At 36.8% G+C, this 25,274-nt stretch overlaps 1 protein-coding gene across 1 annotated transcript in view; it reads left to right on the top strand.

Annotated features, from left to right (window-relative positions):
- The window catches only part of LOC128700413 (WASH complex subunit 4), a 216,713-nt gene that overhangs the window by 82,274 nt on the left and 109,165 nt on the right, over positions 1-25,274 (top strand). Inside the window, exon 6 of the mRNA XM_070080171.1 lies at positions 24,580-24,678. Coding sequence (XP_069936272.1) covers positions 24,580-24,678 — 99 coding nt within the window. The remainder of the gene's footprint in view (positions 1-24,579; positions 24,679-25,274) is intronic.

Raw genomic sequence — 25,274 nt, 5'->3', positions numbered from 1 at the left:
AGTATGGCTGGATTCTGAGAGCCCACCTCATGATCCTAGCATTTTTACTCTTCATTGTTTATGTAAGTGAGTGGATTGTGGTCTGAAAAAACGTTAATTTTAAATGAGGAAGTGCCCAAATACACGTCAAAATGTTCCAAGGATACCACAAGAGCTAGAGCCTCTTTCTCAATAGCGGCATAATTTTTCTGGTGTCGTTTGAGCTTAGATGAATAGTAACATATAGGATAAAGAATGTCAGTGGATGTTGACTGTTGGAGCAGCACAGCACCCACTGTATAACCACTCACACCTATATGTAAAAAGAAAGGAAGATTGAAATTAGGACTCCTCAACAAAGGAGCAGAGGAGAGCAGACGCTTCAACCTTTTGAACGAGTCTGAAGAATCTCTAGTCCAGATGAACTGAACTTTGCTACTAGTAAGCTCAGTGGTGTGTGTGCTGCCTTGCCTGTCACTTGACACACGTGGCAACGTAGCACATGATCAGCTACTGTTTCCTTCATTTTTGGCCAAGTAAAATTTTTTGCCAGTTTACCAATGGCTTCTTGACACCCAAATGTCCGCCATTTGTGAGCAAAATCAATGGCTTGTTCATGAAATGTAACTGGTAACACTATGAGATGCTTGACTGTGGTGGAAACACTATCAGCTGACAACTTACATGTATTTTTCTCCATCAGTACACCATTACTATAATAGCAACAATTATCGAGATCCTTTGCTTCACTCTCAGTAACTGCTATATCTCTCAGCCTTTCCAGTGACTGATCAACAAACTGATCCTTGATTAAATCATCATGAGTTAGAATTTTAACCCTTAAACGGTCCAAATAGATCGATGTTCAAATCCGTAGTGCTCCAAAAGTAGATCTATGTTTTTTACATATTTTCAAATATAACAAAAAAAAATATAGATAAAAGTTTTTTACACATTTTCAAATGTAAAAAAAAAAAGATGATGTAAATTTTTTTACATTCAATTGTTGAAAAAACGTATGTATACGTTTGGACCATTTAAGGGTTAACATCAGTTGTGTCCTGACTAGGTTGATGACAGGGGGGAATCAGTGTTAATGATCATGGGCGCAGAGTATCACTAAACAACATATTCAAGCCCAAATCATTGTCATCAACTAACTCAACAGAAGACAAGGATAGTTGTTGTATCTTTGACATAGCTCTAGTAATTGCGCTGAGAGGAAATAAAATAGGCTTCTCTCTACAAGCTTCAATGGCATAATTATTATCAGTGGTATTATCAATCACAATTGGTTCCTTACATATACCAGCATGAAGCATATCGTTCCCTATCAACAAGTCCACTGACCTGATGGGAAATACACCACTGGATGTACCCACTGAAATATAACCAGTATAATAGCTTGTTTTAATGTAAACTTTGTGCAGAGGTACTTTTATAACAGCCCCACCATAGTCTTCTAACAATACATCTATCTTGGTATAGGTATCATCAGTTATGGGCAGTACATCTTCTCTCAATAACATGAGATAACTGCCAGTGTCTCTGAAAGTAATTATCTCAGTTAGATGTGATTCGTCAAGTCCTACTTTGCCTCTCGATAAGTAAGGACTCATCGCTGAACAAATCTTATCGTCAGATACACTTTCTGACGCTAGTCATCTATTCTGAGTAATATTATCTAAAACAGTAGGATCAGAGGTATTACTAGGATTTTGGTGCCTTTGTTGCACAGAAGAGGATGCGACTTGTGTGGGGGCGCCAGCCGCACGACCGTTTTTTATATCTCTTTCTAACTTATAGCAACACTCTCTAGCATGTCCTTTTCTGTTACAATAGGTACATTTAACTTTCTTCTTCTTGGTATCAGATTTCTGTCTAGCCACAGAGACAGATTCAGGATTGTGAGTTTTCCTGGTAAAGGTAACAGAAGTTACAGTAGCAGGTACCTCAGGCCGGCACTGATCAGCTGATTTAGGTTGCCAACTTCTAGGACAATTTTTAGTTACCTTGTTTCTCTGTGTTTTAGTACATACAAGTTTGTGAGAAATCTTGTAATTGTCTGCTAATGCTGCAGTTTCCAGAATATCTGAGGCCGTATGATCGATCAGATATTCTTGTATGTCAGCGGACATACAGTTGTAAAACTCTTTGTGAAGTAACAACTGAACTAGACTCTCATAGCTACTACTCTTAGTGGCTCTACACCATCTCTCAAATGCACCTTTTTTCTCATGAGCAAACTCTACACAAGTTTGATCTTGTTGTCGTTGTAACGTATGAAATGCACGTTGATAACTTACGGGTAATAAGTTGTATGTCTCTAGAATAGTTTGCTTGACAGCGTCATAACTAATGTACTTGGCAAATGGTAAAGCAGCAGTACAAGTTTGAGCTCTTCCCGTCAAAGCTGTGTGCAGCAAGGTAGCCCAGTGCTTACGTGGCCAGTTCATAGAACGTGCCTGGGTCTCTAACACATCAAAAGAGGTGTCTAAGTCACTTTCAAAAAACTTAGGAACCATTGAGGCAGCTTTTTGCACATTAAATGTGTCCTGTGTTGTACTAACAGGTTTATCAACTTTGTCAGATCTATCAGTCTGTTGTCTTCTGAGACGAACATTTTCTCTCTGGAAATCTTCTTCGTTCAATTTCCTCTGTGCCTCTATTTGTGCAGTCTGCAACATAATGAGGCATTCCATCCTCTCAAATTGTTCCTCAGAGATAGGACCAGTAGGTATCGGAGGAGTAAGGAATCTAACGAATGAGTCTGGACGGTCCTTAGGTCGGGCACCTTGTCCTGCCATCCCTAGAGAGTCTAGATCTGGTCTAGGATAAGTAGATACAGGTGTAGCATATATGGTACTAGTATGAGGCTGAGTCATACTACCAACTACACTCTGTACTACTGTGTTAGCCAGGCGGGAAGGTGTGAGCAAGAACGAATTTACCCTAGGCTCAGACACCTCTGCCGTAGTTGCTCTCTCTTCTACGTCCTCAAATAGAGTCATACTTCCTAATAGAGACACTATGCTCTCTGTATCTGAATCATAATCAGACATCTCTGCATGAGCAGGAAACAGTATATCTCTAATTAACGCTCTGACAGTTTCTGCGGTGTAATTCCTGTTATACGTCACACCGAGATATTTGGCTACTTGCCAACATGTCTGAAGTTTTAAAGTACAGTGGACCCCTGCATACCGTTGGCATCACATAACGTTTAATCCGCATACCGCTCGCTTTTATCGCAAAAATTTTGCCTCACATACCGCTCGAAAACCCGCTCACCGCTGTTCGTCCGAGACGCGTCCAATGTGCGCCCTTAGCCAGCCTCACATGTGCCGCCGGTGGCATTGTTTACCAGCCAGCCTCCGCGGTAACATCCAAGCATACAATCGGAACATTTCGTATTATTACAGTGTTTTTGGTGATTTTATCTGCAAAATAAGTGACCATGGGCCCTAAGAAAGCTTCTAGTGCCAACCCTACAGCAATAAGGGTGAGAATTACTATAGAGATGAAGAAAAAGATCATTGATAAGTATGAAAGTGGAGTGCGTGTCTCCGAGCTGGCCAGGTTGTATAATAAACCCCAATCAACCATCGCTACTATTGGTGGTACAGCTGCTGCTGCTGCTGTACCACCGTCAGCTGCTGCTGCTGCTGCACTGTCAGCTGCTGCTGCTGCTGTAGCACCGTCAGCTGCTGCTGCTGCTGTACCACTGTCAGCTGCTGCTGCTGCTGTAGTACCGTCTGCTGCTGCTGTAGCATCGTCTGCTGCTGCTGTAGCATCGTCTGCTGCTGCTGTAGCACTGTCAGCTGCTGCTGCTGTTATACCACAGTCAGCTGCTGCTGCTGCTGCTGCTGATGTAGTACCGTCTGCTGCTGCTATAGCATCATCTGCTGCTGCTGTAGCATTGTCTGCTGCTGCTGTAGCACTGTCAGTTGCTGCTGCTGTTGTACCACTGTCAGCTGCTGCTGCTGCTGCTGTAGTACCATCTGCTGCTGCTGCTGCTGTAGCACCGTTGTTGGTGTGGCTTATTGAGAATACCAAGAAACAATTAACCCCAGAGGATTTGCCACCCAGGATAACCCAAAAAAGTCAGTGTCATCGAAGACTGTCTTAACTTATTTCCATTGGGGTCCTTAATCTTGTCTCCCAGGATGCAACCCACACCAGTCGACTAACACCCAGGTGAACAGGGAAAAATGCCTGGAACTAGTGCTCATATTGGTGAATTTAAAGCCAGCAAAGGTTGGTTTGAGAGATTTAAGAATCGTAGTGGCATACACAGTGTGATAAGGCCTGTTCTGGAAGAAAATGCTAAACAGGACCTACAGTACTCAGGAGGAAAAGGCACTCCCAGGACACAGTGTCTCATCAGTCATTGCTGCATCTTCAATAAAGGTAAGTGTCATTTATTCTTCATTTAGTAGAGTAGTACATGCACAATATATATTGTGCATGTACTACTCTACTATTGTGCATGTATCCTTCTCTTTGTGTGTAGGAAAATGTATATTTCATGTGGTAAAAAATTTTTTTTCATACTTTTGGGTGTCTTGCACGGATTAGTTTGATTTCCATTATTTCTTATGGGGAAAATTCATTCGCATACCGATCATTTCGCATAGCAATGAGCCCTCTTGCATGGATTAAAATCGCTATGCGGGGGTCCACTGTACTTAACTCCGACAAAGTCAGAGTATCAATTAACTGTTTCACTTTGACATACATCACGAAAATAAATGCACTATGAGAGAGTGGTTATGGGAAACTATAATCCTAATAGGAATTTTAGTGTTGGTTGTCTTTGTTGAGAAATGGCATTACCAGTTAAGTTTAAAGAGTTTGTACTTAACTTAGAAAGACAACTCATCGCCTGCACAGCCGCCCCTGCAGACGAGGTCTTGAGAAGCTGTCGAAGTCATCTCTCAACGGGCTGTAAAGATTTATAATTTGTAAGATTATAAATTACCCCTAGGGGGTGTTATGTCAGCATATTTCATTCACTGATGGCTGACATATTACATACTTGTTTGGACTCAAAAGTCCGCACCTCACTGCCGACTATAGGTTGATTACAAACACCTTGCAACTCAAGAACTGCGCAGTCCCCCGTACTACAAGAAATTCGTAACCTACCTTGCTCTTGTAGCGTGAGCTATGGTTTTCTTCACACCTTCGACAGATATCGGTGACTTGATAGAAGCTGAAGTGTCCTTGGATGTCCACGTCTTCCATAGTCTAAGAATATGCACACTGGTACACTATGTTCCACAAGATTTGTCTTTATTGTTCACAATCTTATCACTAAAGAAGCTCATCACACTTCTCTTAAGTGTTTATTGTGTTTTATGAGATACTTTGTTCACACTAACGCACAGATCGTTCTTTGTTGGTTATTCTGGCGTCAGTGTCACTCTCAGTAGAGTCAAAAGTAATCTGAAGACGCCACAGCGCCCTATGCCGCCACTCCCCTAGCACAAAGAAAAAGCTGACCTAGTACTTTTGCTTCCTTGCCACTTCCTCGATGAAGCAAAGCAGAATGTTTGATTCTTGCTGTCTTAAGCATAGACAACAATGTCCACTATCTTTACCATGGTAATAAAGTGGGAGCAGGATTTTCCTTAATTGTCCTGCTAAAGTAAGAGATGAACTGTCTTTTATTAAGCTACACTTTGCAACACAGGACTGCAAGGAGCAGCGGTCACTTGACCACGTCGCATACTCGTACGGCATCTGTGATCAATTACTCACTGTAGCAGTAAACAAGACGCTTGCCCCTTCTGAGAGGGCTGGGCCCCTCAGGGCTGATAGGGGCTGAAGGGGGCTGATACCTCCTCCTGGAGAAAATTTCTCCACACTGGGGGGCGGCGGAGGTTCGCTGCAGGTGAACTATTCATCACTTAACATTAATTTGATTTTCTCACTCGCCACCACTGCTGCTTGTCTTTTCTGAACAGCTTTAGTCTGTGTGGTTTCTGGAGAATCACTAATTTTGTTTTCAACACTGTGTAATTCTAACGGTACTAGTTTATTTATTGTCCACTTATTCACTACACCTTTGCTTAAAACATCAACTGTCCTGATGATTCCATTTGCATCAGGATATATGGTCACAATTTTTCCAAGTGGCCATTGGGACCTCGGACCATCATTGTCGATAATCACTATGTCACCAGGTCTTAAGGACTTATGATTTTCAGGAACACCAGCTCCATAGAAGTGTTCTCTCAATGAGGTGAGATAGTCTTCTCGCCAAATTTTCTCCCAACGTTCAATCACTTTATTAAGGTGTTTGAATTTACGTCTGAGTTGCTCAGGTTAGAAATAAGTAGGATCCTCTATGATTTCTTTATCATTCATGGGAGGAACAGGTTCGAGCCTTCTGCCATGGAGTAAATGAGATGGACTTAACACTTCTAAATTGTCCAGATCATCGGTAACATAAGTTAGAGGTCTGTTGGCTCTATTTTCTATTTCAGTCACAACTGTACGGAAAAGCGCCCCATGCCATCACTCCCCTAGCACAAAGAAAAAGCTGACCTAGTACTTTTGCTTCCTTGCCACTTCCTCGATGAAGCAAAGCAGAATGTTTGATTCTTGCTGTCTTAAGCATAGACAACAATGTCCACTATCTTTACCATGGTAATAAAGTGGGAGCAGGATTTTCCTTAATTGTCCTGCTAAAGTAAGAGATGAACTGTCCTTTATTAAGCTACACTTTGCAACACAGGACTGCAAGGAGCATCGGTCACTTGACCACGTCGCATACTCGTACGGCATCTGTGATCAATTACTCACTGTAGCAGTAAACAAGAAGCTTGCCCCTTCTGAGAGGGCTGGGCCCCTCAGGGCTGAAAGGGGCTGAAGGGGGCTGATACCCCCTCCTGGAGAAAATTTCTCCACAGTCTTAGAGCTAGAGCTCATCAACAGTATTTCCATCTCCTTGGATCAAGAGACTCAGCCAAGTACATACATCCACCTAATATGTTGTACAAGACTAAACTAAAAGTCTTCAGATTAGGAAAGTACTCAAAGTGTTTGACCATAGAGTTACTGCTGTGTCAAACGACAATTTCTCCAACACCTTGGATCAAGAGCCTCCTGAACAGGCCCCCATTTGTTACAAAAAATGCGATTTCTAATAAGCATAGAGATCTCCAGTGAATACTAGAATGGACTGCCCTTCTAGCATCCAGCCTGTTACTGGGTTTTTGTAACAAGTAGTCAGTATCCTGGTCCAATTATCCATTAGAATTCAGTAAGATTCAGTAGTGCTTCAGGATTACAACTGGTAGGCTACTAACTAAAGAAATTAAAATTTAATAAATTTATTAACCCTTTCAGGGTCCGTCCCGTAGATCTACGGCTTTACGTTCAGGGTCCAAACCGTAGATCTACGTCATGAGCTCAGCTCACTCTGATAAACTGTGAGTGGTACATTTGGGCCTAGATATGAGAGAATACATCTATGTGGTATGTGTGCACCACATAAAACAGATCCTGCAGCACACTGTGTATAATGAGAGAAAAAAATGAAATCATGATTTTTCGATTAAAACAGCAACTTTGCAGTGTTTTTTCGTATGTTTTGTATAGTTGTATTTGTGATTTCTTGGTCTCATTTGATAGAATGGAAGACATATTACAGAAATAGAGATGATTTTGATTGGTTTTAGCACTGGAAATGGCTTGAAACTGAGCTCAAAGTAGCAGAAATGTTAAATTTTTGCCGATATTCAAGAGTAAACAAACGACCTCACACGTCTAATACACGCCAGCTGGTGGGTCTAATATACATTCACAAATATGGTGATGATATTTATACAATTATTACAGTATTGCATAACAGTAAATCTTCTATTTTTTGGTGTGAATAAAAATTCATTATGTGAATAAAAAATCAAAATGGAATTTATTTGTAAAGCCTCAAAACATAACTAATGAACAGAGGAAATGTTAGTTTAGTGCCAGGAATGCCTACATTGTTCATTCTGGACCCTATTTTGAAATTGGAATATTTTGAACTTTGTGTTAAATTGGCCAAATTAACAATTTCCGATCACTTTATTTTGTAGTTGAAACAGTTGACTTGACGATTTCTTGTGCTCAATTGATAGAATAGAAGAAATACTAGTGAAATAGCTAAGAATTTGGTTGATTGGAATAATGTAATTGGCCTAAAATGGGAGTCAAAGTCGGCAAAATCGCCGATTCGTAAATATCGCTGACACATCAAAATTCGCGAGAGCATAATTTCGTCAATTTTCCACCAAATTTCGTACTTTTTGTTTTATTACCTTCACAAAAAGATTCTCTACGATTTCATAAGAAAAAATAACAAATTTTTTTTTTGAAAATTCTTGGACACTGGTGCGTGACTCCAGATTTGGGCCTTGGACCCTGAAAGGGTTAATAACAAAATTGTCTAGGCATATATTATCAAAGTAAATTATAGTAATCAATTGAATATAATATAGGATTCAAGTTCCTACACTTCTCTCGTGTACAGTAGTATTGTGCTGAAGGCACATATCACATCTTAATGGCTTTTAAGTACCCGCTAGTACATCGTTAACATTTAATAACATAGTACAGATATATACAAGTAAGTTTGTGTGTATGTGTGTAAGTGCTCTAAGTAGTTCGCTATATCTCAAGACTCGACTAGACTTAACCAGTGACTGACTAAAAGTCCTCACATAAACTAACTTCTTGACCAACCTGGCAATCAGAACAGCTTGCTTGAACAATAAAACGACTGATAAGCCGAACAGCAATATAACAAACAACAGCGATTCAGAATCACGAACAAGGAGATAATATAACGACACTAAGTAGGGACCATCTGCAGATCCTCCACAAAAGTCACAAAACTCCCATTCTACTGAATCTAAGTTCAGCATTAGAAAATCCCTGACTGTGACAGTGCACAGATACCAATACAAATTACGTCAGAAGCTACAGCTCAGGACCTGAGTTTCTCAGAGTGTCCAAGCGACACACAACCTCAGTACAACGTCGAAAATCACTAAGTCTAGGCTATGTTCTATGAACAGAGTTCCACAGAACCAACAACAAGAGAGCGACAGAGACGATCTTCCAAGAAGGGCCCACAAGGGAGAGCTGGTGTGGCACGTCTTGTTAGGAGAACGTCAAAATGACAAGAGACTAGTGCAGGCCAGCTAGACTACTCCAGGCGAGGTGTGATCACCCCCCCTGATCACGTGACTCTCCGTGGACTGCTGCTGCCCAGCAACACAGAGAAGCCGGCAGGGAAACAAGCGGAACTGGTAGTTAGACAATGCTGTCTGCTACTTAACACTCTCGAACTACGAGCACTGAATAATATATATAAATGTTACATCCTACCTAATAATATAACTAAGTCAAATAATAATATAAAGCAATATATTTACGATTTAGCTATTATCGCAAATATAAGCAATATAAAATTATATGAACAGGTAATATACATTATATACATTGTGACCCGTTCAGGGGTCACAGTAACATGTATGTGTAGTGTGACTTAAGTGTAAGTAGAAGTAGCAAAACGTACCTGAAACATTGCATGTTTATGAGACAGAAAAATGGACACCATCATGTAAAACAATTACAGGTTTCTGTTTTACACTCACTTGGCTGGACGGTAGTACCTCCCTGGGCAGTTGCTGTCTATCAACCTACTACCTAGGTTACCTGCTTTTATGTACAAAAAGCTTCTCAAGTATTGTCACCAATTATTGCAACTCTCTTCAGCAAATCTATTGAATCATCTACCTTCCCAACAATCCTCAAAATAGCGAGGGCCACTCCGATCCACAAAGGAGGTGACCAAGCTGACTTGAATAACTATAGACCAATATCTAACTTACCATTGCTCTCTAAATTCTTTGAAAAATTAATTCATAGACGAATCTATTCCTACCTTGTCTCACACAACATATTAAACCCTTGTCAGTTTGGATTCAGGAATAATAAAAGCACAAATGATGCTGTCATGCACATGCTAGAACTAATATATACCGCACTTGAAAAGAAAGAAGTCCCGCTGGGCATTTTCATTGATTTACGTAAAGCTTTTGATACAGTCGACCATGAACTGCTGTACTCCAAATTAATGCACTATGGTATCAGAGGCCACTCCCTCAGCTACCTAAAATCATACCTTAGTAACAGAACTCAATATGTGTATGCAAATGATGCAAACTCTTCCACCCAACCAATCACAGTAGGAGTCCCACAAGGAAGTGTCCTTGGACCACTCCTCTTTCTCATCTACATCAATGATCTACCAAATGCATCACAGCTACTCAAACCCATATTATTTGCAGATGACACTACATGTCTTTTCCCACCCAAACACAGTCATACTAGCAAACACAGTCAATGCCAAATTGCAGAAAATATCTGCCTGGATGATGACTAACAAACTTACCCTGAATACTGATAAAGCCTATTTCATTCAGTTTGGAAACAAAGCTGCAAATGATCCAATTAACATAACGCTAAACGGATTATCAGTCACAAGACTCACAGAGGGAAAATTCCTAGGTATCCACCTTGACAGTAGCCTTAAGTTTCGGACACACATACAACAAATCACCAAGAAAATCTCCAAGACTGTAGGCATACTTTCAAATATAAGGTACTACGTTCCACAATCAACTCTCCTGGCACTGTACAATTCACTCATATACCCTTATCTTACATATGGAATTTGTGCATCGGGATCAACAACATCCAATCACCTAAAACCCCTTATAACCCAGCAAAAGGCAGCAGTAAGATTGATAACAAATTCCCACTCCCGCCAGCATACTCCACCAATCTTCAAAAGTCTGAATCTGCTCACCATTATGAATATCCATACTTATTCATGTGCCTACTACATACACAGAACAATACACGCAAATATATACCCTACACTCAAACTTTTCCTCACCAACCTAAACAGGACACATGACCACAACACAAGACAGATCTCTTTTTGATGTACCTCGTGCCCATATCACACTGTGTAAAAAGTCTATGCACATAAAGGTCCCCAAAATATGGAATTCATTACCAGAATATATTAAACTAACCTGGTCTGAAAATCAATTTAAGACTCTTCTCAAACGCCACTTAGTCACCCTAGACTAAACGCTCATACTCAGTACACACATACTCACTTATGTGCTCCCACATCATAATTTCAACAGTCACTTTGAACCTTTTATCCATTGTTGACAGGAATATAATTGAATCATTGCTTTCACAAAAAGTATTTTTAAATAGATGAATTTATCTTTTGTCTTATTCAAATTTTGATTCACTTATAATTAATAATCTACTGTTCAACTATGAAATAATTACTATCCTACTGTGCAACTTTGATATAATTGTTAGTGTTAAGTAGTCTGTAAGTAAATTATTTTAAGTTGGCCCATAATGTCTAGGCATAATAGAGGTTCTCTTCGCATTGTAACCCACTATTGTAAATACACAATCTCAATGTACTGTTAGTAAAGACACTAAATAAATAAATACTAGATGTAGTCTTCTTACTACTAGATGTAGTCTTCTTACTACTAGATGTAGTCTTCTTACTACTAGATGTAGTCTTCTTACTACTAGATGTAGTCTTCTTACTACTAGATGTAGTCTTCTTACTACTAGATGTAGTCTTCTTACTACTAGATGTAGTCTTCTTACTACTAGATGTAGTCTTCTTACTACTAGATGTAGTCTTCTTGCTACTAGATAGTCTTCTTACTACTAGATGTAGTCTTCTTACTACTAGATGTAGCCTTCTTACTACTAGATGTAGTCTTCTTACTACTAGATGTAGTCTTCTTATTACTAGATAGTCTTCTTATTACTAGATGTAGTCTTCTTACTGCTAGATGTAGTCTTCTTACTACTAGATGTAGTCTTCTTACTACTAGATATAGTCTTCTTACTACTAGATAGTCTTCTTACTACTAGATGTAGTCTTCTTACTACAAGATGTAGTCTTCTTACTACTAGATGTAGTCTTCTTACTACTAGATGTAGTCTTCTTACTCTAGATGTAGTCTTCTTACTACTAGATAGTCTTCTTACTGCTAGATGTAGTCTTCTTACTGCTAGATGTAGTCTTCTTACTACTAGATGTAGTCTTCTTACTACTAGATATAGTCTTCTTACTACTAGATAGTCTTCTTACTACTAGATGTAGTCTTCTTACTACTAGATGTATTCTTCTTACTACTAGATGTAGTCTTCTTACTACTAGATGTATTCTTCTTACTACTAGATGTAGTCTTCTTACTACTGGATATCGTCTTCTTACTACTAGATATAGTCTTCTTACTACTAGATGTAGTCTTCTTACTACTAGATGTAGTCTTCTTACTACTAGATGTAGTCTTCTTAGTACTAGATAGTCTTCTTACTACTAGATATAGACTTCTTACTACTAGATATAGTCTTCTTACTACTAGATGTAGTCTTCTTACTACTAGATGTAGTCTTCTTACTACTAGATGTAGTCTTCTTACTACTAGATAGTCTTCTTACTACTAGATGTAGTCTTCTTGCTACTAGATAGTCTTCTTACTACTAGGTATAGTCTTCTTACTACTAGATATAGTCTTCTTACTACTAGATGTAGTCTTCTTACTACTAGATGTAGTCGTCTTACTACTAGATGTAGTCTTCTTACTACTAGTCTTCTTACTACTAGTTGTAGTCTTCTTACTTCTAGATGTAGTCTTCTTGCTACTAGATGTAGTCTTTTTACTACTAGATAGTCTTCTTACTACTAGATGTAGTCTTCTTACTACTAGATGTAGTCTTCTTTCTACTAGATGTAGTCTTCTTACTACTAGATGTATTCTTACTACTAGATGTATTCTTACTACTAGATGTAGTCTTCTTACTACTAGATAGTCTTCTTACTACTAGATGTAGTATTCTTACTACTAGATGTAGTCTCCTTGCTATTAGATGTAGTCTTCTTACTACTAGATAGTCTTCTTGCTACTAGATGTAGTCTTCTTACTACTAGATGTAGTCTTCTTGCTACTAGATGTAGTGATCTTACTACTAGATAGTCTTCTTACTACTAGATGTAGTCTTCTTACTACTAGATGTAGTCTTCTTACTACTAGATGTAGTCTTCTTACTACTAGATGTAGTCTTCTTACTACTAGATGTAGTCTTCTTACTACTAAATGTAGCCTTCTTATTACTAGATGTAGTCTTCTTACTACTAGATGTAGTCATCTTACTACTAGATAGTCTTCTTACTACTAGATGTAGTCATCTTACTACTAGATGTAGTCTTCTTACTACTAGATGTAGTCATCTTACTGCTAGATGTAGTCGTCTTACTACTAGATGTAGTCTTCTTACTACTAGATGTAGTCTTCTTACTACTAGATGTAGTCTTCTTACTACTAGATGTAGTCTTCTTACTACTACATGTAGTCTTACTACTAGATGTAGTCATCTTACTACTAGATGTAGTCTTCTTACTACTAGATGTAGTCTTCTTACTACTAGATGTAGTCTTCTTACTACTAGATGTAGTCTTCTTACTACTAGATGTAGTCATCTTACTGCTAGATGTAATCTTCTTACTACTATATGTAGTCTTCTTACTACTAGATGTAGTCTTCTTACTAGTAGATGTAGTCTTCTTACTACTAGATGTAATCTTCTTACTACTAGATGTAGTCATCTTACTAATAGATGTAGTCTTCTTACTACTAGATGTAGTCTTCTTACTACTAGATGTAGTCTTCTTACTACTAGATGTAGTCTTCTTACTACTAGATGTAGTCTTCTTACTACTAGATGTAGTCTTCTTACTACTAGATGTAGTCATCTTACTACTAGATGTAGTCTTCTTACTTCTAGATATAGTCTTCTTACTACTAGATGTAGTCATCTTACTATTAGATGTAGTCTTCTTACTACTAGATGTAGTCTTCTTACTACTAAATGTAGTCTTCTTTCTACTAGATGTACTCTTCTTACTACTAGATGTAGTCATCTTACTACTAGATGTAGTCATCTTACTACTAGATGTAGTCATCTTACTACTAGATGTAGTCATCTTACTACTAGATAGTCTTCTTACTACTAGATGTAGTCTTCTTCCTACTAGATGTAGTCTTCTTACTACTAGATGTAGTCTTCTTACTACTGGATGTAGTCTTCTTACTAGTAGATGTAGTCTTCTTACTACTAGATGTAGTCTTCTTACTACTAGATGTAGTCTTCTTACTACTAGATGTAGTCTTCTTACTACTAGATGTAGTCTTCTTGCTACTAGATGTAGTCATCTTACTAATAGATGTAGTCTTCTTACTACTAGATGTAGTCTTCTTACTACTAGATGTAGTCTTCTTACTACTAGATGTAGTCTTCTTACTACTAGATGTAGTCTTCTTACTACTAGATGTAGTCTTCTTACTACTAGATGTAGTCATCTTACTACTAGATGTAGTCTTCTTCTAGATATAGTCTTCTTACTACTAGATGTAGTCATCTTACTACTAGATGTAGTCTTCTTACTACTAGATGTAGTCTTCTTACCACAAATGTAGTCTTCTTACTACTAGATGTAGTCTTCATACTACTAAATGTAGTCTTCTTTCTACTAGATGTACTCTTCTTACTACTAGATGTAGTCATCTTACTACTAGATGTAGTCATCTTACTACTAGATGTAGTCATCTTACTACTAGATGTAGTCATCTTACTACTAGATAGTCTTCTTACTACTAGATGTAGTCTTCTTGCTACTAGATGTAGTCTTCTTACTACTAGATGTAGTCATCTTACTACTACATGTAGTCATCTTACTACTAGATGTAGTCTTCTTACTACTAGATGTAGTCATCTTACTACTAGATAGTCTTCTTACTACTAGATGTAGTCTTCTTGCTGCTGGATGTAGTCTTCTTACTACTAGATAGTCTTCTTACTACTTGATGTAGTCTTCTTGCTACTAGATGTAGTCTTCTTACTACTAGATGTAGTCTTCTTACTACTAGATGTAGTCTTCTTACTACTAGATGTAGTCTTCTTACTACTGGATGTAGTCTTCTTACTAGTAGATGTAGTCTTCATACTACTAGATGTAGTCTTCATACTACTAGATGTAGTCTTCTTACTACTAGATGTAGTCTTCTTACTACTAGATGTAGTCTTCTTACTACTAGATGTAGTCTTCTTACTACTAGATAGTCTTCTTACTACTAGATGCAGTCTTCTTACTACTAGATGCAGTCTTCTTACTATTAAATAGTCTTCTTACTACTAGATGTAGTCTTCTTACTACTAGATGTAGTTTTCTTACTACTAGATGTAGTCTTCTTACTACTAGATGTAGTCTTCTTACTACTAGATGTAGTCTTCGTACTACTAGATGTAGTCTTCTTACTAGTAGATGTAGTCTTCTTACTACTAGATGTAGTCTTCTTACTACTAGATGTAGTCTTCGTACTACTAGATGTAGTCTTCGTACTTCTAGATGTAGTCTTCTTACTACTAGATGTAGTCTTCTTACTACTAGATGTAGTCTTCTTACTTCTAGATAGTCTTCTTACTACTAGATGTAGTCTTCTTACTACTAGATGTAGTCTTCTTACTACTAGATGTAGTCTTCTTACTACTAGATGAAGTCTTCTTACTACTAGATGTAGTCTTCTTACTACTAGATGTAGTCTTCTTACTTCTAGATAGTCTTCTTACTACTAGATGTAGTCTTCTTACTACTGTATGTAGTCTTCTTACTACTTGATGTAGTCTTCTTACTTCTAAATGTAGTCTTCTTACTACTAGATAGTCTTCTTAGTACTAGATGTAGTCTTCTTACTACTAGATGTAGTCTTCTTACTACTAGATGTAGTCTTCTTACTACTAGATAGTCTTCTTACTACTAGATGTAGTCTTCTTACTACTAGATGTAGTCTTCTTACTACTAGATGTAGTCTTCTTACTACCAGATGTAGTCTTCTTACTACTAGATAGTCTTCTTACTACTAGATGTAGTCTTCTTACTACTAGATGTAGTCTTCTTACTATTAAATGTAGTCTTCTTACTTCTAGATGTAGTCATCTTACTACTAGATGTAGTCTTCTTACTACTAGATGTACTCTTCTTACTACTAGATGTAGTCTAATTACTACTAGATGTAGTCTTCTTACTACTAGGTGTAGTGTTCTTGCTATTAGATGTAGTCTTCTTACTACTAGATGTAGTCTTCTTACTACTAGAAGTAGTCTTCTTACTACTAGATGTAGTCTTCTTACTGCTAGATGTAGTCTTCTTACTACTAGATGTAGTCTTCTTACTACTAGATGTAGTGTTCTTACTACTAGATAGTCTTATTACTACTAGATGTAGTCTTCTTACTACTAGATGTAGTCTTCTTACTACTAGATGTAGTCTTCTTACTACTAGATGTAGTCTTCTTACTACTAGATGTAGTCTTCTTACTACTAGATGTAGTCTTCTTACTACTAGATGTAGTCTTCTTACTACTAGATGTAGTCTTCTTACTACTAGATGTAGTCTTCTTACTACTAAATGTAGTCTTCTTACTACTAGATGTAGTCTTCTTACTGCTAGATGTAGTCTTCTTACTACTAGATTTAGTCTTCTTACTGCTAGATGTAGTCCTCTTACTACTAGATGTAGTCTTCTTACTACTAGATGTAGTCTTCTTACTGCTAGATGTAGTCATCTTACTACTAGATGTAGTCTTCTTACTACTAGATGTAGTCTTCTTACTACTAGATGTAGTCTTCTTACTACTAGATGTAGTCTTCTTACTACTAGATGTAGTCTTCTTACTACTAGATAGTCTTCTTACTACTAGATGTAGTCTTCTTACTACTAGATGTAGTCTTCTTACTATTAAATGTAGTCTTCTTACTTCTAGATGTAGTCATCTTACTACTAGATGTAGTCTTCTTACTACTAGATGTACTCTTCTTACTACTAGATGTAGTCTAATTACTACTAGATGTAGTCTTCTTACTACTAGATGTAGTGTTCTTGCTATTAGATGTAGTCTTCTTACTACTAGATGTAGTCTTCTTACTACTAGAAGTAGTCTTCTTACTACTAGATGTAGTCTTCTTACTGCTAGATGTAGTCTTCTTACTACTAGATGTAGTCTTCTTACTACTAGATGTAGTGTTCTTACTACTAGATAGTCTTATTACTACTAGATGTAGTCTTCTTACTACTAGATGTAGTCTTCTTACTACTAGATGTAGTCTTCTTAATACTAGATGTAGTCTTCATACTACTAGATGTAGTCTTCTTACTACTAGATGTAGTCTTCTTACTACTAGATGTAGTCTTCTTACTACTAGATGTAGTCTTCTTACTACTAGATGTAGTCTTCTTACTACTAAATGTAGTCTTCTTACTACTAGATGTAGTCTTCTTACTGCTAGATGTAGTCTTCTTACTACTAGATTTAGTCTTCTTACTGCTAGATGTAGTCCTCTTACTACTAGATGTAGTCTTCTTACTACTAGATGTAGTCTTCTTACTGCTAGATGTAGTCATCTTACTACTAGATGTAGTCTTCTTACTACTAGATGTAGTCTTCTTACTACTAGATGTAGTCTTCTTAATACTAGATAGTCTTTGTACTACTAGATGTATTCTTCTTACTACTAGATGTAGTCCTGTTACTAACAGATGTAGTCTTCTTACTGCTAGATGTAGTCTTCTTACTACTAGATATAGTCTTCTTACTACTAGATGTAGTCATCTTACTACTAGATGTAGTCTTCTTACTATTAGATAGTCTTCTTACTACTAGATGTAGTCTTCTTACTACTAGATGTATTCTTCTTACTACTAGATGTAGTCTTCTTACTTCTAGATGTAGTCTTCTTACTACTAGATGTAGCCTTCTTACTACTAGATGTAGTCTTCTTACTACTAGATGTAGTCTTCTTACTACTAAATAGTCTTCTTACTGCTAGATGTAATCTTCTTACTGCTAGATGTATTCTTCTTACTACTAGATGTAGTCTTCTTACTACTAGATAGTCTTCTTACTACTAAATAGTCTTCTTACTACTAGATGTAATCTTCTTACTACAAGATGTAGTCTTCTTTCTCCTAGATGTAGTCTTCTTACTACTAGATGTAGTCTTCTTACTACTAGATGTATTCTTCTTACTACTAAATGTAGTCATCTTACTGCTAGATGTAGTCGTCTTACTACTAGATGTAGTCTTCTTACTACTAGATGTAGTCTTCTTACTACTAGATGTAGTCTTCTTACTACTACATGTAGTCTTCTTACTACTAGATGTAGTCATCTTACTACTAGATGTAGTCTTCTTACTACTAGATGTAGTCTTCTTACTACTAGATGTAGTCTTCTTACTACTAGATGTAGTCTTCTTACTACTAGATGTAGTCATCTTACTGCTAGATGTAATCTTCTTACTACTATATGTAGTCTTCTTACTACTAGATGTAGTCTTCTTACTACTAGATGTAGTCTTCTTACTACTAGATGTATTCTTCTTACTACTAGATGTAGTCTTCTTACTACTAGATGTAGTCATCTTACTAATAGATGTAGTCTTCTTACTACTAGATGTAGTCTTCTTACTACTAGATGTAGTCTTCTTACTACTAGATGTAGTCTTCTTACTACTAGATGTAGTCTTCTTACTACTAGATGTAGTCTTCTTACTACTAGATGTAGTCATCTTACTACTAGATGTAGTCTTCTTACTTCTAGATATAGTCTTCTTACTACTAGATATAGTCATCTTACTACTAGATGTAGTCTTCTTACTACTAGATGTAGTCTTCTTACCACAAATGTAGTCTTCTTACTACTAGATGTAGTCTTCTTACTACTAGATGTAGTCTTCTTTCTACTAGATGTACTCTTCTTACTACTAGATGTAGTCATCTTACTACTAGATGTAGTCATCTTACTACTAGATGTAGTCATCTTACTACTAGATGTAGTCGTCTTACTACTAGATAGTCTTCTTACTACTAGATGTAGTCTTCTTGCTACTAGATGTAGTCTTCTTACTACTAGATGTAGTCATCTTACTACTACATGTGGTCTTCTTGCTACTAAATGTAGTCTTCTTACTACTAAATGTAGTCATCTTACTACTAGATGTAGTCTTCTTACTACTAGATGTAGTCATCTTACTACTAGATAGTCTTCTTACTACTAGATGTAGTCTTCTTGCTGCTGGATGTAGTCTTCTTACTACTAGATAGTCTTCTTACTACTTGATGTAGTCTTCTTGCTACTAGATGTAGTCTTCTTACTACTAGATGTAGTCTTCTTACTACTAGATGTAGTCTTCTTACTACTAGATGTAGTCTTCTTACTACTGGATGTAGTCTTCTTACTAGTAGATGTAGTCTTCATACTACTAGATGTAGTCTTCATACTACTAGATGTAGTCTTCTTACTACTAGATGTAGTCTTCTTACTACTAGATGTAGTCTTCTTACTACTAGATAGTCTTCTTACTACTAGATGCAGTCTTCTTACTACTAGATGCAGTCTTCTTACTATTAAATAGTCTTCTTACTACTAGATGTAGTCTTCTTACTACTAGATGTAGTTTTCTTACTACTAGATGTAGTCTTCTTACTACTAGATGTAGTCTTCTTACTACTAGATGTAGTCTTCGTACTACTAGGTGTAGTCTTCTTACTACTAGATGTAGTCTTCTTACTACTAGATGTAGTCTTCTTACTACTAGATGTAGTCTTCGTACTACTAGATGTAGTCTTCGTACTTCTAGATGTAGTCTTCTTACTACTAGATGTAGTCTTCTTACTACTAGATGAAGTCTTCTTGCTTCTAGATAGTCTTCTCACTACTAGATGTAGTCTTCTTACTACTAGATGTAGTCTTCTTACTACTAGATGTAGTCTTCTTACGACTAGATGAAGTCTTCTTACTACAAGATGTAGTCTTCTTACTACTAGATGTAGTCTTCTTACTTCTAGATAGTCTTCTTACTACTAGATGTAGTCTTCTTACTACTATATGTAGTCTTCTTACTACTTGATGTAGTCTTCTTAGTACTAAATGTAGTCTTCTTACTACTAGATGTAGTCTTCTTACTACTAGATGTAGTCTTCTTACTACTAGATGTAGTCTTCTTACTACTAGATGTAGTCTTCTTACTACTAGATAGTCTTCTTACTACTAGATGTAGTCTTCTTACTACTAGATGTAGTCTTCTTACTACTAGATGTAGTCTTCTTACTACTAGATGTAGTCTTCTTACTACTAGATAGTCTTCTTACTACTAGATGTAGTCTTCTTACTACTAGATGTTGTCTTCTTACTACTAAATGTAGTCTTCTTACTTCTAGATGTAGTCATCTTACTACTAGATGTAGTCTTCTTACTACTAGATGTAGTCTTCTTACTACTAGATGTAGTCTAATTACTACTAGATGTAGTCTTCTTACTACTAGATGTAGTGTTCTTGCTATTAGATGTAGTCTTCTTACTACTAGATGTAGTCTTCTTACTACTAGAAGTAGTCTTCTTACTACTAGATGTAGTCTTCTTACTGCTAGATGTAGTCTTCTTACTACTAGATGTAGTCTTCTTACTACTAGATGTAGTGTTCTTACTACTAGATAGTCTTATTACTACTAGATGTAGTCTTCTTACTACTAGATGTAGTCTTCTTACTACTAGATGTAGTCTTCTTACTACTAGATGTAGTCTTCTTACTACTAGATGTAGTCTTCTTACTACTAGATGTAGTCTTCTTACTACTAGATGTAGTCTTCTTACTACTAAATGTAGTCTTCTTACTACTAGATGTAGTCTTCTTACTGCTAGATGTAGTCTTCTTACTACTAGATTTAGTCTTCTTACTGCTAGATGTAGTCCTCTTACTACTAGATGTAGTCTTCTTACTACTAGATGTAGTCTTCTTACTGCTAGATGTAGTCATCTTACTACTAGATGTAGTCTTCTTACTACTAGATGTAGTCTTCTTACTACTAGATGTAGTCTTCTTAATACTAGATAGTTTTTGTACTACTAGATGTATTCTTCTTACTACTAGATGTAGTCCTGTTACTAATAGATGTAGTCTTCTTACTGCTAGATGTAGTCTTCTTACTACTAGATATAGTCTTCTTACTACTAGATGTAGTCATCTTACTACTAGATGTAGTCTTCTTACTACTAGATAGTCTTCTTACTACTAGATGTAGTCTTCTTACTACTAGATGTATTCTTCTTACTACTAGATGTAGTCTTCTTACTTCTAGATGTATTCTTCTTACTACTAGATGTAGCCTTCTTACTACTAGATGTAGTCTTCTTACTACTAGATGTAGTCTTCTTACTACTAAATAGTCTTCTTACTGCTAGATGTAATCTTCTTACTGCTAGATGTATTCTTCTTACTACTAGATGTAGTCTTCTTACTACTAGATGTAGTCTTCTTACTACTAGATATAGTCTTCTTACTACTAGATGTAGTCATCTTACTACTAGATGTAGTCTTCTTACTACTAGATAGTCTTCTTACTACTAAATAGTCTTCTTACTACTAGATGTAATCTTCTTACTACAAGATGTAGTCTTCTTTCTCCTAGATGTAGTCTTCTTACTACTAGATGTAGTCTTCTTACTACTAGATGTAGTCTTCTTACTACTAGATGTAGTCTTCTTACTACTAAATGTAGTCTTCTTACTTCTAGATGTAGTCTTCTTACTGCTAGATGTAGTCTTCTTACTACTAGATGTAGTCTTCTTACTACTAGATAGTCTTCTTACTTCTAGATGTAGTCTTCTTACTACTAGATGTAGTCTCCTTACTACTAGATGTAGTCTTCTTACTACTAGATAGTCTTCTTACTACTAGATATAGTCTTCTTACTGCTAGATGTAGTCTTCTTACTGCTAAATGTAGTCTTCTTGCTACTAGATGTAGTCTTCTTACTACTAGATGTGGTCTTCTTACTGCTAGATGTTGTCATCTTACTACTAGTCTTCTTACTACTAGATGTAGTCTTCTTACTACTAGATGTAGTCTTCTTACTACTAGATGTAGTCTTCTTACTACTAGATGTAGTCTTCTTACTACTAGATGTAGTCTTCTTACTACTAGATGTAGTCTTCTTTCTGCTAGATGTAGTCATCTTACTACTAGATAGTCTTCTTACTACTAGATGTAGTCTTCTTACTACTAGATGCATTCTTCTTACTACTAGATATAGTTTTCTTACTACTAGATGTAGTCTTCTTACTACTACATGTAGTCATCTTACTTCTAGATGTAGTCTTCTTACTACTAGATGTAGTCTTCTTACTACTAGATATAGTCTTCTTACTACTAGATGTAGTCATCTTACTACTAGATGTAGTCTTCTTACTACTAGATAGTCTTCTTACTACTAAATAGTCTTCTTACTACTAGATGTAATCTTCTTACTACTAGATGTAGTCTTCTTTCTCCTAGATGTAGTCTTCTTACTACTAGATGTAGTCTTCTTACTACTAGATGTAGTCTTCTTACTACTAGATGTAGTCTTCTTACTACTAAATGTAGTCTTCTTACTTCTAGATGTAGTCTTCTTACTGCTAGATGTAGTCTTCTTACTACTAGATGTAGTCTTCTTACTTCTAGATGTAGTCTTCTTACTACTAGATGTAGTCTCCTTACTACTAGATGTAGTCTTCTTACTACTAGATAGTCTTCTTACTACTAGATATAGTCTTCTTACTGCTAGATGTAGTCTTCTTACTGCTAAATGTAGTCTTCTTGCTACTAGATGTAGTCTTCTTACTACTAGATGTGGTCTTCTTACTGCTAGATGTTGTCATCTTACTACTAGTCTTCTTACTACTAGATGTAGTCTTCTTACTACTAGATGTAGTCTTCTTACTACTAGATGTAGTCTTCTTACTACTAGATGTAGTCTTCTTACTACTAGATGTAGTCTTCTTACTACTAGATGTAGTCTTCTTTCTGCTAGATGTAGTCATCTTACTACTAGATAGTCTTCTTACTACTAGATGTAGTCTTCTTACTACTAGATGCATTCTTCTTACTACTAGATATAGTTTTCTTACTACTAGATGTAGTCTTCTTACTACTACATGTAGTCATCTTACTTCTAGATGTAGTCTTCTTACTACTAGATGTAGTCTTCTTACTACTAGATGTAGTCTTCTTTCTGCTAGAAATAGTCTTCTTACTGCTAGATAGTCTTCTTACTACTAGATGTAGTCTTCTTACTGCTAGATAGTCTTCTTACTACTAGATGTAGTCTTCTTACTACTAGATGTAGTCTTCTTACTACTAGATGTAGTCTTCTTACTGCTAGATAGTCTTCTTACTACTAGATGTAGTCTTCTTACTGCTAGATAGTCTTCTTACTACTAGATGTAGTCTTCTCTCTGCTAGTCTTCTTACTACTAGATGTAGTCTTCTTACTACTAGATGTAGTCTTCTTACTACTAGATGTAGTCTTCTTACTACTAGATGTAGTCTTCTTACTGCTAGATAGTGTTCTTACTACTAGATGTAGTCTTCTTCCTACTAGATGTAGTCTTCTTACTAGTAGATGTAGTCTTCTTACTGCTAGATAGTCTTCTTACTACTAGATGTAGTCTTCTTACTACTAGATGTAGTCTTCTTACTACTAGATGTAGTCTTCTTACTGCTAGATTGTCTTCTTACTACTAGATGTAGTCTTCTTACTACTAGATAGCCTTCTTACTGGTGGATGTAGTCTTCTTACTGCAAGATAGTCTTCTTACTACTAGATGTAGTCTTCTTACTACTAAATGTAGTCTTCTTACTACTAGATGTAGTCTTCTTACTGCTAGATAGTCTTTTTACTACTAGATGTAGTCTTCTTACTGCTAGATAGTCTTTTTACTATTAGATGTAGTCTTCTTACTGCTAGATAGTCTTCTTACTACTAGATGTAGTCTTCTTACTACAAGATGTAGTCTTCCTACTGCTAGATAGTCTTCTTACTACTAGATGTAGTCTTCTTACTACAAGATGTAGTCTTCCTACTGCTAGATAGTCTTCTTACTACTAGATGTAGTCTTCTTACTACAAGATGTAGTCTTCCTACTGCTAGATAGTCTTCTTACTACTAGATGTAGTCTTCTTACTACAAGATGTAGTCTTCCTACTGCTAGATAGTCTTCTTACTACTAGATGTAGTCTTCTTACTACAAGATGTAGTCTTCCTACTGCTAGATAGTCTTCTTACTACTAGATGTAGTCTTCTTACTGCTAGATAGTCTTTTTACTACTAGATGTAGTCTTCTTACTGCTAGATAGTCTTCTTACTACTAGATGTAGTCTTCTTACTACTAGATGTAGTCTTCCTACTGCTAGATAGTCTTCTTACTACAAGATGTAGTCTTCCTACTGCTAGATAGTCTTCTTACTACTAGATGTAGCTGTTTTTACTACAACATGTACAACATTTTTTTGTGTTTCCCTTTTTGTGTATTATACATATTTAAAGTTGAAGATAGGATCATTTAATGCCTATTTGTCCTCAATGTTTAATTAAGTTGTTGTGTGATGGAGGTGTGTGGTTGGGCTGTGAACCTGGATGCTGCTGCTAAGAAACATTCAAGTCAGATGAAGAACCAAGACCTGAGTCAGCGAGCCTCTCTCCTACTGCAGGTATTGTTGGATTATTAACTGTGTCAGAACCAGTGAGTCTCTCTCCTACTGCAGGTATTGTTGGATTATTAACTGTGTCAGAACCAGTGAGCCTCACTCCTACTGCAGGTATTGTTGGATTATTAACTGTGTTAGAACCAGTGAGTCTCTCTCCTACTGCAGGTATTGTTGGATTATTAACTGTGTCAGAACCAGTGAACCTCACTCTTACTGCAGGTATTGTTGGGTTATTAACTGTGTTAGAACCAGTGAGCCTCTCCTACTGCAGGTATTGTTGGATTATTAGCTGTGCCAGAACCAGTTAGCCTCTCTCCTACTGCATGTATTGTTGGATTATTAACTGTGTCAGAACCAGCGAGTCTCACTCCTGCTGCAGGTATTGTTGGATTATTAACTGTCAGAACCAGTGAGCCTCTCTCCTACTGCAGGTATTGTTGGATTATTTACTGTCAGAGCCAGTGAGCCTCACCCCTACTGCAGGTATTGTTGGATTATTAACTGTGTCAGAACCAGTGAGCCTCTCTCCTACTGCAGGTATTGTTGGATTATTTACTGTCAGAACCAGTGAGCCTCTCTCCTACTGCAGGTATTGTTGG

This window comes from Cherax quadricarinatus, unplaced genomic scaffold (assembly GCF_038502225.1).
Source record: "Cherax quadricarinatus isolate ZL_2023a unplaced genomic scaffold, ASM3850222v1 Contig188, whole genome shotgun sequence".
In the NCBI taxonomy this organism is placed as follows: domain Eukaryota; kingdom Metazoa; phylum Arthropoda; class Malacostraca; order Decapoda; family Parastacidae; genus Cherax; species Cherax quadricarinatus.
Note: the sequence above shows the minus strand (reverse complement) of the source record. Positions and strands in the feature narration are given on the sequence as shown.